We start from the raw sequence: 13,075 nt of genomic DNA on the forward strand, positions 1-13,075 counted from the left end.
TGGGGATGAAAAAGTCAACTCTTCACCAAGGCCAGCTATCCTGACTGGTCCTACGAGGGCCAGAAAAAAAGCCAGGGAAACCAGCTGAGGGCGGGGGGAAAGCAACGTCTTTGTATTTCAGTTGCAAGCCTTGGCTAAGAGCCACGAGGGAGGGAGGGCGGGGATGCGCCTGCTCCCCAGAATGCCGCGCGCCTCTGCTCGTGTGGTTACGGTAACACGGAGAGGGCGGCCGGGGTTCCGATTGCTCCGGCAGGGGCGACGTCACGCCAAGGCGCCCGGCAGCGGCGGCTCTGACGTCAGAGGGCGCCGCTGCCCGGAGCTCTGGTCCCGCTTCCAAGATGGCGGCGGGAGCCGGGAAGGTGAAGCAGGACATGCCGCCGCCGGGCGGATACGGCCCCATCGACTACAAGAGGAACCTGCCCCGGAGGGGGCTCTCGGGTGAGGAGACTTGCCCACCCCGCCCCGCCCAGGGAGACGCCCGGACGCCTGGGTCCCTCGGAGGGGGGGGAGCGGGGGCGGAGGGGGGCTCAGGCAGCTGGGTCAGAAAGGGGCGGGGGGAGACCCATCCCCAAAATCAAGGAAAACAAGAGAAAGACCTAACTACCTGCCCACCCCCAACACAAGTCCTGGCTCCCCGAGTGGTGGGGTCCACTCTCAGTCGGCCCCCCTCCCCAGCCTGGCCCCCTGCATGGGGGGGGGACCCCTGAGGGTCGCCTGGGGGCCAGGATTCCTCTGCAAGGGGGAGGGCAGTCCGGGCCCCTCATGTCGTGGGAATGCAGTGGGACCTTGGTTCTCAAACAACTTGGAACCCAGCTTTGCCTTTTATCCTTTTTCATATAGCCCACTTGGTATTCGTTTCATTCAATTTTGTGCGACAAAACCATGGTAATGGAAATAGTATAATGAGAACGATTGGAAGTTTTAAGCAGTAATTTTTGTTTGATGAACATGATTTTGTATAAATGTTTCCCTTTTCCCTTCATCTTTTCTTTCTTTTCTTTTTCATCTTTTTAACTTTTTTCTTACTCTTATGTCATGATGTTTTTTCTTCTGTACAGAATTGTTCTATATTTACCTTCATTGTAAATGATCATTTACATCTGTATTTTAAACCAATAAAGATTTACCGGGGTGGGGGGGGGGACTTGGAACCCAAACACTGCAAACCTGGAAGCAAGTGTTCCGGTTTGCAAACTTTTTTCGGAAGCCAAACATGCTCCATTGGGAGTGTTATGCTTCCGATTTGAATGCCACACTTTTGTTTGGAGTGTTACGCTGAGGTCTGTTTGTTTTTGCTATTTATTTTGCATTTTTGTTTTTGCAGCTCTCTTTTTGTTTTTGTGACTCTGTAGAACCCAGTTCAGCTACTGATTGATTGATTGTATGACTGGAGTACATTATTGCTTTCATTTTATGGATCAATGGTCTCGTTAGATAGGAAAATCCATGTTAAATTGCTGTTTTCGGGGTTGTTTTTAAAAGTCTGGAACGGATTAATCCATTTTGCATTACTCTCTATGGGAAAGTGTGCCTTGGTTTTGGAATGCTTTGGTTTTGGAACGGACTTCCGGAACAGATTAAGTTTGAGAACCAAGGTACCACTGCATAGAGGTCAAGTCCTGCTCTCTTTTTCTTCTCCAAAGGGTTGGGGGAGACAAAATGTTCAGGGGCTCACATGTGTCCTCTCTTTCTTTATCATCTATCATTTGTTTGCTCGTTCTGCAAACGAAGCCCAAACAGGGCAGCATCTAAAGCCAACCAAATAACAATGAAAAATGCCCCTAAAAGTACAAGGAAAAACCTATAAACAAACATTTTAAGGCAGCACATACCAGTTCAGTAAATCAGTGATATACATATGCAATTCACAAATGATAGGGAGTGCTCAGAATCAGTTTTCGGGTACAAAGACAATAATCTTTACTCGGTCGAGCATTATAGTACTAGAACTGGCCATTGGAACAGCTTCTCAGCTTAATTTCGCCATCCAAAAGGGAATAGCTGTCAAAGCAGCCAGAACCTCAATGTGGACTAGTAACCTTAATTCAAAGGATCTTCGTATAGGCAATTGCTGAATGCTCTCACCCTTTTGTTTTGTGTTTCTCCTTCCCCAGGCTACAGCCTCTTTGCGATTGGATTGGGGACCCTCATCGTCGGCTATTACAATATAGTGAAGTGGAACCGAGAGAGGAGGTGAGTTTCTCTAGCCTTTCTGCTAAGTAGACGCTGCGTGGGAGATGAAAGAAGCTGAAACGACCCTTTTCTCTTGCAAAATCTAAGCCTCCACATCAGACTTGCCCACCTTCCATTGGAATCCCAGCAGCCAGCGGTCAGAGAATCGTAGGGTTGGAGGGGAACCCAAGGGTCATCCAGTCCACCCCCTGCAATGCAGGAGTCTTTTGCCCAGCATGGGGCTCGAACCCATGACCCTGAGATTTAAGAGTCTCATGCTGTACAATGAGGGTTGGGCATTGAGCCACCGATTCCCTGTAACCTCAGTTCTCACAGGGAGGGAACTGCCAGAAGGCCTTCGGAGCTGGACCTCAGTGTCCGGGCAGAACGATGGGGGTGGAGATGCTCCTTCAGGTATACTGGGCCAAGGCCGTTTAGGACTTTAAAGGTCAGCACCAACACTTTCAATTGGACTCTGAAACGGACTGGGAGCCAGTGAAGATCTTTCAGGACTGGTATTATATTATTATTATTATTATTACTACTATTACTGCTATTACCATCTTCTATTATTTATACCACACCCACCTGGCTGGGCTTCCCCAGCCACCCTGAGCGACTCCCAACAGATTAAAAACAGAAAAAAACATCAGACATTAAAAACTTCCCTAAACAGGGCTGTTTCCAAGTCACAGAGCGCATGGCAGTAGTCCAAGCAGGAGATAGAATCATAGAATCATAGAGTTGGAAGAGACCACAAGGGCCATCGAGTCCAACCCCCTGCCAAGCAGGAAACACCCTCAGAGCACTCCTGACATATGGTTGTCAAGCCTCTGCTTAAAGACCTCCAAAGTAGGAGACTCCACCACACTCCTTGGCAGCAAATTCCACTGTCCAACAGCTCTTACTGTCAGGAAGTTCTTCCTAATGTTTAGGTGGAATCTTCTTTCTTGTAGTTTGGATCCATTGCTCCGTGTCCGCTTCTCAGGAGCAGCAGAAAACAACCTTTCTCCCTCCTCTATGTGACATCCTTTTATATATTTGAACATGGCTATCATATCACCCCTTAACCTCCTCTTCTCCAGGCTAAACATGCCCAGCTCCCTTAGCCGTTCCTCATAAGGCATCGTTTCCAGGCCTTTGACCATTTTGGTTGCCCTCCTCTGGACATGTTCCAGTTTGTCAGTGTCCTTCTTGAATTGTGGTGCCCAGAACTGGACACAGTACTCCAGGTGTGGTCTGACCAGAGCAGATAACCAGGGCATGGACCAGCCTAGCGAGACAGCCTTCTGTCCCTTCCCAACTTCCTTGCAGATGCCTTCCTCTGTGTTTGACTACAGACTTATCAACTTTAGTGACCAATGTCATGGGGATATAACACTCCACTAATACGTTAAAAGCAAGGTTTCTCAAACTTGGGTGTCCAGCTGTTTTCAGACTACAGTTCCCATCATCACTGCCAGGGTTGATGGGAGTTGTAGTCCAAAAACAGCTGGAGACCCAAGGTTGAGAAACCCTGGTTAAAGAGTACTGCTGGAAAAGAGAAACAAGGGGCAGGATTCACCTGTTGTTTCATGCGCAGAACGCAACAGGATTCCTCCCTCCCCATTGTCAAACCCAGAAGCTGGACCAATCAGATGGGTGGGGCGTTGTTACTGTTGTGTTTCTCCCCTCGCCAGACGTCTGAACATTGAGGATCTGGAGACACGGATTGCCATCTATCCTCTTCTATTGGCGGAGAACGACCGGAGGTATGTGTGGATCCCATGGGATTCCTCTGAAGCAAGTGATCCGCCCCTCCTGGGTCCTTCCTTTCTCTATGGACATAGACCTCAGAATTCGTGAAGTTGTGGTGGGTTTAGAAGCCCCAGGGGGCTGGTTGTGATAGCCGCTGTGTCACTGCCCCTCCCCGAGGAGAGCCCCAAACGCACGTATTTGCCTTGAATCCAGTAAGCACACCCATAAACAAACCAGGGAGCAGTGTGTACTTCTTCTTCTTTTAAAAAAACTGTATATTGCTACATCAATAAAAAAATATATATCAAGGTGGTTTGCATCATTAAAACCATTGAAGTGTTTTAAATTGTTGTGATTGGGAGCTGAAGGTGCAGGGTGGGTAAGAAAATGGATTATTGTTGTTGTTATTATTAATAATCGTGTGTTGCTGTGTTATTTGGGTCAGTAGGACTGTGATCCTTTGCACAGCTTCCTGGGAGTAAGCTTTGTTCAGCTCACCAGCGTTCACGTGCAAATGCCCTCGTTCATTTTCTAAAACACAGAAGAGGTTTAGCCGAAGATGCAACCTTTAGCTCTTAATGCAAGTGTGTGCTTATTTAAACTGCCAGCGATTAGCAGGGACCCTATCAAAGGAAAGGAAAGATGTGCCCGGCCTCTTGCTCCATGCTTTTCGACATTACCTGGCTGTCTCTATCTATGCTCATCTATAGCAAGCGAACTCGAAAGCCTCATTATTGCTCCATTCGCTTGTTTGAGCTGGGAGAGTCTTATCAATGTTGTGCATGACAGTACCCACGTTCCATCAAAAGAGCGGGGCCCGGGCTCTCCTCAGAAATAATTATAGTCTGGGAGTCAAAGCACTGGCTCTGCCAGCTTTTTAGGTTTTTCCCCATAGAATTGTAGAGTTGGAAGGGACCTAAGGGTCCTCTAGTCCAACCCTCTGCAATGCAGAAATCTCAGCTGAAGCAGCCATGACAAATGGTCACCCAACCTCTGCTTAGTGGCCAGTAGCCTGCAAAATCCTTGCGTTATTATACCCAGGTCCTTCTCCAAGCAGGTGTTGCTGTGATAATTAGCAATGGATCAAATAAAAATGCAGATAAGCCAGCCTCCAACCCGCAGAAATAACCTGCTGACACCCGAGTAGATCCATTGAAATCAACAGACTTGTGCAACTCGGCTGTTTTCATTTTGTGCCTCACTTTCTTGTCCGTCTCTCATCTTCGCTCTTAAAGGACCCTGCGCCTCTTGCGGCAGAATTTGGACGAGGAAGCCAAGATCATGAAGGACGTCCCTGACTGGCAGGTGAGGACCGGCCTGGGGTTGCTTCTGGGGTGCAGTGTTAAAAAAATGGGGTTGCTCAAGCACTTTCCCACCCCCGTGGCCTTAAAAGAGCCAAGTCCCTTGTACAGTGGACTGAGAGCGTCCTCTTTTGAATTAGCGCTCCCCTGTGGCGAGCTTAGGGGCTCTCCCAAGCGACCAAAGAAGGAAGCTGCCAGACTGAGCTGCAGTGCCCCCACGATAAGTGGTCAGAGGTGGTATCACTTATCATAAGGATATTGGGGTTTTTTTTGTTCTTTTAAGTTCTTGTTGCCTGACCCAGGTGAGGCCAGCAGATTGTCAATAGCTTCTCCTCTTCCTCCCTGCAGGTGGGCGAGTCCCGCTACCACACCACCCGCTGGACGAACCCCACGCTAGACGAGCTCTACTTCCTGCACCCGCAGAGCAAGCAGGAAGAAATGAAATTCGGGTGCCAGTTCTACGTGTGAGCTGCCAGGAGGCGGGGAGAGAGGGCTGTGGGCTGGGCAGCCCGTTTCTCACGATATATTTCTCAATAAACAAATCTGGAAGGGAACACATTTTCGTTGTGTGTTTCTGTTGTGCTCCTTTAACCACCCTCCCTCTTATATCATAGAATCACAGAGGTGTTGGGAGCGGGCAAGATCTTGACCGGGGCTCCACGGATAAGGGTGATGGGTGAGCAGCTGAGAGGCCAAGAGAGAGGCAGCAAGGTTTAGTGCTTAGAGCAGGCATAGGCAAACTCTGGCCCTCCAGATGTTTGGGACTACAATGCCCATCACCCCTAGCTAACAGGACCAGTGGTCAGGGATGATGGGATTTGTAGTCCCAAACATCTAGAGGGCCGGAATTTGTCTATGCCTGGCTTAGAGCATCGGTCTCTGATCTGGGAGGCCAGGGTTCAAATTCCAGCTGAGCCACGAAGCTCCGTGGGTGGGACCTTGGGGGACGATCGCCGCCTTTCAGCCTAGTCTACCTCACAGGCCTGTTGTTCTGCAGATAAGATTCTCTCTTTTTCTTATTTGCCAATTCATATTTATTGGTATCTCCACATTTTTAACGGATCAATGCCAAATTACATCAGATTTAATGTTCTGCGGATGTGGTTAAGGGTTGTTGAGGAGAACTATCTTGAACTCTTTGGCGGACTAGGCAGAATATGAATGCCCCCAAAAGAGAAAAACATACAGAGGGACTGAAATTGGAAAGAATGCCATCTGGTGTGCTTTCACCACTAGAATAATGAAATGTGGTATGTGTGTGTTTACAGACTTGCATCCAGAAATTATGCAGCTGCTCAGGCACTGATCCTGTACACACTTATTCTAGGAGTAACTGCTCAGCCTTTGCCTGAGTAGATGTGGATAGGATTGTGTGGTTAGGAAACCTGTCTAAAGATGGTGGACTCTGCTTCCTTGGAGGTTTTTAAACCAGTTGGATGGCTGTCTGCTTGGGATTCTCTCTTTGGCTTCGCAGCGGGTTGGGCTAGATGACCCTTGGGGGCCCCTTCCAGTTCTATGAACAGTCACAGTCAAAGGTCCAAAAAGCAAAAAAGTAAAGCCAGCACACTGGACTTTATTTTATTTATTTAAGAAAAAAACAGACCCCCACAATCATGAATATATATATATATCTAACCTTGCAAAATAATTGGTTCAGCTTCAGTAGTAGAGCTGTTGAGATTCAAAGACATTGACTGGCTTGGGTTGATAAATTTTAGTGGGTTCTATTCTGAGCAGAGTAAAGTTCAGTTCAAACCCCTGTTATCAGCAAAACTTCTATGGGTCAGAATGGACCCATAGAAACCAATGATCTTAAGTTGTTTGTTTTGTAACAACAGCAACATCATCTTTAATAAAAGACCTTGCCGCAACTCAAAGGTCTGTGGCTTGTGGGGCTGAGCCAGCCCCATAGACAGACCTGTGGCACCTGCGCCAGGTGAACTTGCCAAGCATCCTTTCGGTGGTCACTTGGCTGGGCTTGAAATGCCGGCCTCCCTTCTTCCTTTCTGGAGCTTTGATGCTGGGCAGCTGCAGGAGGGAGCTTGCCTTGTCCCTGGAAGTGCAGAGAGAGAGAGAGAGAGGATGAATCTGTTCACCTTGTGGTCCACTAAGACCCTAGATCCTTTGCAAGCCAGGTGTGCCCCATCTTACATTTGTGCGCCTGGGAGAAATAAGTCTCCTTACCCACCATCCAGAGGCAGCTGCTCTTCCATCAAGAGTTCCTCCCGCAGCGAACTCAGGACTTGCGCGATCAGCGAGTGATGTCGGCTGGTGGTCGTCTCCTGCAGCCTCTGTAGCAGCAGTTGCGTGGGGAGATGGAAGTCTGGGGGGGAGGCAGGAGGCTGGGGAAAGTGGGTCAGGAAAGCGGGGGGGGGTGTGAAGAGAAAGAGGCAAGATAGTGTTTTAAATTGGGGGCATGTCCAACGCTTGACCCAAGAAGGTAGGAAGAGAGGCATGACTTTGCAGTGACAAGGGCATACCCTCCAATATTTCTCTGATGAAAATAGGAATGCCCTATTCAATAATAATAATAATAATAATAATAATAATAATAATAATAATTTTATTATTTATACCCTGCCCATCTGACTGGGTCGGCCCAGCCACACTGGGCAGCTTCCAACATATATGAAAACATAATAAAACTTTAAACATTAAAAAACCTCCCTCTCCAGGGCTGCCTTCAGATGTCTTCTAAGGGTTATCTAGTGACTTATCTCCTTGCTTCAAGGGTCGCATAACCCCCATATCCTCCCACATTTCTCTGATGAAAATAGGGACATCCTAAGGAAAAGCAGGACATTCCAGGATCGAATCAGAAACCAGGACGGTTTCTGTAAACGTGTGACTGTACCTGGAAAATAGGGACAGCTGCAAGGGTCTTCCCTTGAACATGTTTAAAGTGCATTCCGGTTGCACTAAGCAACCAGGCCTTGGATGGTGAGGGTACCAAGAAGAAATCTGATCATCCCTGGTTGAAAACCCATCCCCATCCTCATGCACGGACAAACTTGGGTCACAGCAGCACCCATATTGGGTGTGTGAATTTACCTTGATCGATTGCAATAGGTGGTCTTCTCCTAACTCTTGCGGCATAATCTTAGGCAAGGAAACAGCTTTCGGTTCATGGGTCAACGCGGCCAGCAGCGTGGTTTCCTCAAGCTCAGTCGAGTCGTCCAACTGAGGACAGATCTCTGGGGCCTTGCGGGTGCTCTCGGCGTAGGCACTGGGTGCTCGGAAGGGATCCCTGGGGAGCGGTGGCAAGATGTCCTCAGGGATGCTGGTATCTATGGAAGCAGCAGTGGCCATCTCTGAGATGTGTCCTCCTCCTTCAGTGGGGAGATCTCCAGTCTCCATCTGCAGATGTTCTTCATCGTTTTGGGAGTCTCTCTCCAGCATCTCTGGAGAAGAGTCCGAGAGGTCCAACGCTTTCTCCAGGATGGGTCTCAGGTCGACGAGGATCGTTCGGACGGCACGTTTTTCTTGAGAGTCTCCATTTTCCGCAGCGGACGAGGGAGGCACTGTGTGGCAGGCCGGGGCAATGGGCTCCCTTCTGTCTTCCGCCTCGGCTCTTCGGGTGCAATCCTGGCAGCGTAGGGGCAGATGTGTCCTCCTGCTCCTTTGGCCCAAATTGTGACCCTCGCTTCCTGGGTGCTGCTTCATGGCTGCCGCAAAGGTCGCGTCTTGCATCTCTTTGGGTGCCACTGAAATGGCAGATAATATTCTTTTCCATTTCATTTTGCAATGTAGTAAAAAATGATTTATTAATTTATTATTTTCACCCCACCCATCTGCCTCGGTTTCCTCAGCCATTCTGGGCAGCTTCCAGCATATATAAAAACATAAGAAAAATTAAACATTAAAAAAACTTCCCTCTCCAGGGCTGCAGAGAGAACAGCTGTAATGACAGATGGAAATTGAAACAGGAAAAAAACGCAACAAAAACAAGCACATGTACAGTTGCGCAGGGGTTACCTTTGGACCGGCCCTGGCGCAGAGGGACCCTGATCACGAGATCAGCCCAAACGATGCGCGGCGGCCTCGTTGTCTCATGGGGGCTCCAGCCGGCTGGCATCATGGCTGTCGTCTTCTTCCAGGGAGCAACGCACTTTACTGGTTTGGGCAACGACTGGTGGGAGCTGAGCGCAACGAGCATCCGTGCTCATTCACCAGCGAAGCAGCTGATCTCTGGAGAGATGCTCCTCCACGCAGCTGACCTCTAGCACAGCTGATCTCAGTGACCACTGCTTAGCTGATTTCTGTGCATGAGATGATGGGAAAGGAGGCGATAAGGGAGACCAGGAAAGATGCAAGGATGGCGTTGCCCACTTCTAAAAGATAGTCTGCCTTTCGGATAATTTTTTGGGAGGATGGTATTGGGGCTGGGACCCTTCAGCTTGTGTGGCCCTACCAGATCCGTATTGTGTGGCAGATTTCCTGCTTTCCGGGGCTCCGTTCAGTGTCCCTTTTTCACAGAGATTTTCTCTGCTGTGTTCAGACCCAGCTAGTATCTAAGCAATGAGGGCTGGAGTGCTTCAAAACACTCTGCTCACAAAGCCACAAAGGAAATAATGCTTAAATAATAGCTTGGCCACCCCGTGGAACAATATTTGTTTTTTCTTCCTGCAAGAATTGGCAAGGTTACCAAGGATTAAGGTGCGAGTCAGGACGGACAAGAGCTCTTGAATTTCATTCTGCTCCTTATGAGGATACATTATCTGCCTGTGCAAAATTAACAGCAGGATTAAGAGAAGCTAATGGTGTGTGTTCTTATGGAATAATGGTTGCCTTTTTCGGACTATATAAAGAAATGTTATGGTATGATGGAGTTGCAAACAGGATTTGAGCAATGAGCAGCAGGAGGAATTAGATTATAATAGAGAGGAAGAGCAACTCTGGAAAACGGGTGGGAAGTCAACAAAAATAAGAGAAAAGATTAAGTGTGTTTGGATTGTATAGGTTTAAAAAGTTGAAATTTAATAAAATATAATTGGGGGAAATATTATTAAGTGTTCAATAAATTTATTAGTTGCTTTTTCCTTTTTTGCCACAGCACTTACAATACTTTAATCAGCAAAACCAAACCCACGCAAGCATGAAAAAGCCAATCTAAAAGACAATTCTATTTTTTAAAAACCCAGATTAAAACATCCTACCCATAGACAGGTAAATGCCAAAGGTCGGTTTAAAAAGGAATGTTTTTTCCTGGTGCCTGAAGATCATGTAGCAATGGCGCCTCTGGGGAGAGCATTCCACAAGCAGGGAGCCACCACAGAAAAGGCCCCGTTCTCGTGCCCCTCAGAAGGGACACATACAAAGAGGGGATTCAGATGACAATCTCAGGGTCTGGGTAGGTTCATATGGAAAGAGTATTGTGGTCCTGAACTATTTAAGGCTTCATCGGTCAAAAGCAGCACTTTGAATTGGGCCCAGTGCAGCCAGACCAGGACTGGTGCAATATGCTCAAACCGTCTTGCAACCTGGCCGCTGAATTCTGCACGGCTGACGTGGCCACTAGAGCCCAGATAACAAAATTTGTATATATTCAGAATGATGAGGATTGGAATCTCACTTCTGGGGAAGCTTGCAGCTGAGCAGCTGCTCCCCCCCCCCCCAACAACCAAAACACAGACAGTGAAAACAAACAGTGAAAACCCCCCAGGCAGCTGATACATTGGATATACATAATCAATATAACATATTCAAATCAACCATATGTACAATTCTGTATACATTAGCACTCCTCCCTCCACAAGGTTTATTTAACTTTTAACATTTTAATTGCCCCAAATTGTTCAAACCTGCCCAAATAATTCAATATTTTCTCAAACCAATCCTCCTCCTTCTCGCTGACCTTAAACCCTTTCATTCTGTGTATCTTCACAGTTAGATATTCTAAAATTATAATATTTTTCAGTTTTTTCCTCCATTGGTTCACCTCTAGCTCTTCTGCATTTTTCCAGTTACTCGCTATAACCTGTCTGGCTGCAATTACCAGCAATTTTACCCATTTGCATTCCTCTTTCATTTCTAACTCGGTGCTACTCAGGCTAATAAGAACCATTAATTTAGATATTTCCACCTTCCTACCCACAATTCCCGCTATTTCTATACCAGTCTGTTTCCAGAATTCATTAACTAGCGGACAATCCCACCACATATGACTGTAGATATTTTATCTACTTCCCTTTTCCTTTTCCTCCTATCGAATATTCTTATTTTCCCTCCTACTACTTCCAAATTCTCCTGCTCAATACACCCCAAATCTGAGTGGCTGCTTTGTGGTAATAACTAGCTGCTAATAATTAAAGACATTTTGTGTTCTGACATTTTTCCCAGCTGGATGAATGGGTTTTGGCCATGTTTAGGGAAGCTTTTAATGTTTAATGTTTAATAGTCAAAATAAAAAATTCCACACTGTGTATCTGAAGAAGTGTGCATGCACACGAAAGCTCATACCAAGAACTAACTTAGTTGGTCTTTAAGGTGCTACTGGAAGGAATTTTTTTATTTTGACTATGGCAGACCAACACGGCTACCTATCTGTAAATGTTTAATAGGTTATTGTATTATTTTAGTGTTTTGTTGGAAGCCACCCAGAGTGGCTGGGGAAACCCAGCCAGATGGCCGGGGTATAAATTGTTGTTGTTGTTGTTGTTGTTGTTGTTGTTGTTGTTGTTATCATTATTCTCTTGGTCAAGGAGGGGGTCGCTTTTCCCAGCCCTCTCTCCAAGTCCATCACACCATAGCTGTCAACTTTCAGATTTGAAAATAAGGGATCAGCAGCCTCACCTGTCCCAGGGACAGTCTATGGGCTATCTAACAATCCGGGATAGCAGCGGGAAACGGCACTGGAATAAGGGAATTTCCCGCAAAAAAATGGAAGGTTGACAGCTATGCATCACACCATAGCTGTCAACTTACAGATTTGAAAATAAGGGACCAGCAGCCTCAAAAATAAGGGATCAGCAGCCAAAATAAGGGATTTTCAGAGCGCAGGTATGTTCGACTTCTGAGCCCCTCTGAGCCAAAGGCAGAAAGCCCAGCCAGCAGCCAAACGAAGCCTCAAGCGGTGGTTCCCACAGCGCAGCAACCCGGCAAAGGGGATGCAGCCAGGGAAACCACCGTCACCTCTCCGCTGGGAAGCGCTGAGCAAAGGCGAGTCCCCAGGCAAGGCGGCCAATTTGACTGGCACAAGGCATGCAAGCTCCACCCCCCAGTCGTTCTCAGACTCCTTATTGGGTGAGCAATACAGTTGGAGCCTCCCTCCTCCCTGGCCGGCAGGGAGGGAGGGAGAGGAGCTGCTTCCTTTGAAACCCGGGAATTTTAAGGGACATCATCAATAAGGGACAGCAGCAGGACACGGCGCTGGGATAAGGGACTGTCCCGCCAAATAAGGGACGCTTGACAGCTACGCATCACACACAGGAACCGAAGGGGTTCTGGGGCTTTATTGGCTTCTTCTCTGGCACCAGCTACAGAACATCAAGCAGCAAGTCCAAAACGTGGCATGTTCTCTCCCCAGGGCAGGCTAACCCCAAGATTTATAGGGGCTGGGGGATGCTGGCAACCAGGCGGCCCCATCCCATGCTCCCCCTTTGGGGACTGTGGCTGCCTGCCTGAGAGGCCCCATCCCAGGATCCCTACTGCCTGACAGCCTAACCTGGAGCTAGAGGCCCACCTGGCAGGGCTGTTGTGCAGGGACAAACTCGGGGAAAGGCAGGGGAAATGAATTGAGTTTGGAGGGGGAAAGAAGATCGGAATAGAGGAAAAAAGAACCAAATAAGTAACTGATTTAAATGGGCCTACTATGCAAATACTACGGCAGAGCCCTTCTTCCCCCCATTGAAAGCAAGACATTGCAA

The 13,075-nt window shown here is 47.8% G+C and overlaps 2 protein-coding genes across 4 annotated transcripts; one reads left to right on the forward strand and one right to left on the reverse strand.

The window, feature by feature from the left end:
- The first annotated feature begins 279 nt into the window (after positions 1-279).
- On the forward strand, positions 280-5,764 carry NDUFA13 (NADH:ubiquinone oxidoreductase subunit A13). The gene is made up of 5 exons (XM_082206798.1): positions 280-438; positions 2,115-2,193; positions 3,852-3,923; positions 5,145-5,214; positions 5,559-5,764. Exons 1-5 carry the CDS (start codon positions 339-341, stop codon positions 5,676-5,678), a joined length of 441 nt encoding a protein of 146 aa, XP_082062924.1. The 5' UTR covers positions 280-338; the 3' UTR covers positions 5,679-5,764.
- Positions 5,765-6,833: 1,069 nt separating this feature from the next.
- On the reverse strand, positions 6,834-12,245 carry LOC309522895 (uncharacterized protein). Of its 3 annotated transcripts, XM_082206587.1 has the most exons (5): positions 12,135-12,245; positions 9,186-9,469; positions 8,262-8,914; positions 7,395-7,552; positions 6,834-7,263 (listed from the first exon to the last, which is right to left on the reverse strand). In XM_082206587.1, the coding sequence occupies exons 2-5, from the start codon at positions 9,364-9,366 to the stop codon at positions 7,083-7,085; spliced, it is 1,173 nt and encodes a 390-aa protein (XP_082062713.1). In that variant the 5' UTR covers positions 9,367-9,469; positions 12,135-12,245; the 3' UTR covers positions 6,834-7,082. The 3 variants fall into 3 exon arrangements, with proteins under 3 accessions (XP_082062713.1, XP_082062714.1, XP_082062712.1); XM_082206588.1 differs by lacking the exon at positions 12,135-12,245 and having other exon boundaries at positions 7,399-7,552; positions 9,186-9,787; XM_082206586.1 differs by lacking the exon at positions 12,135-12,245 and having other exon boundaries at positions 9,186-9,782.
- Positions 12,246-13,075: the final 830 nt, after the last annotated feature.

The sequence above is a fragment of the Podarcis vaucheri genome (genome assembly GCF_965113315.1).
Source record: "Podarcis vaucheri genome assembly, chromosome: 18".
Lineage (NCBI taxonomy): Eukaryota > Metazoa > Chordata > Lepidosauria > Squamata > Lacertidae > Podarcis > Podarcis vaucheri.

Coding starts and splice junctions, on each gene's coding strand:
- NDUFA13 (XM_082206798.1), top strand. CDS start 339: ATGGCGGCGGGAGCCGGGAAGGTGAAGCAGGACATGCCGCCGCCGGGC. Junction 439..2,114: donor GCCCCGGAGGGGGCTCTCGG/GTGAGGAGACTT, acceptor CTCCTTCCCCAG/GCTACAGCCTCTTTGCGATT. Junction 2,194..3,851: donor AAGTGGAACCGAGAGAGGAG/GTGAGTTTCTCT, acceptor TCCCCTCGCCAG/ACGTCTGAACATTGAGGATC.
- LOC309522895 (XM_082206587.1), bottom strand. CDS start 9,366: ATGCTCGTTGCGCTCAGCTCCCACCAGTCGTTGCCCAAACCAGTAAAG. Junction 7,553..8,261: donor ACCTATTGCAATCGATCAAG/GTAAATTCACAC, acceptor CACTTTCCCCAG/CCTCCTGCCTCCCCCCCAGA. Junction 7,264..7,394: donor CAGCTGCCTCTGGATGGTGG/GTAAGGAGACTT, acceptor CTGCACTTCCAG/GGACAAGGCAAGCTCCCTCC.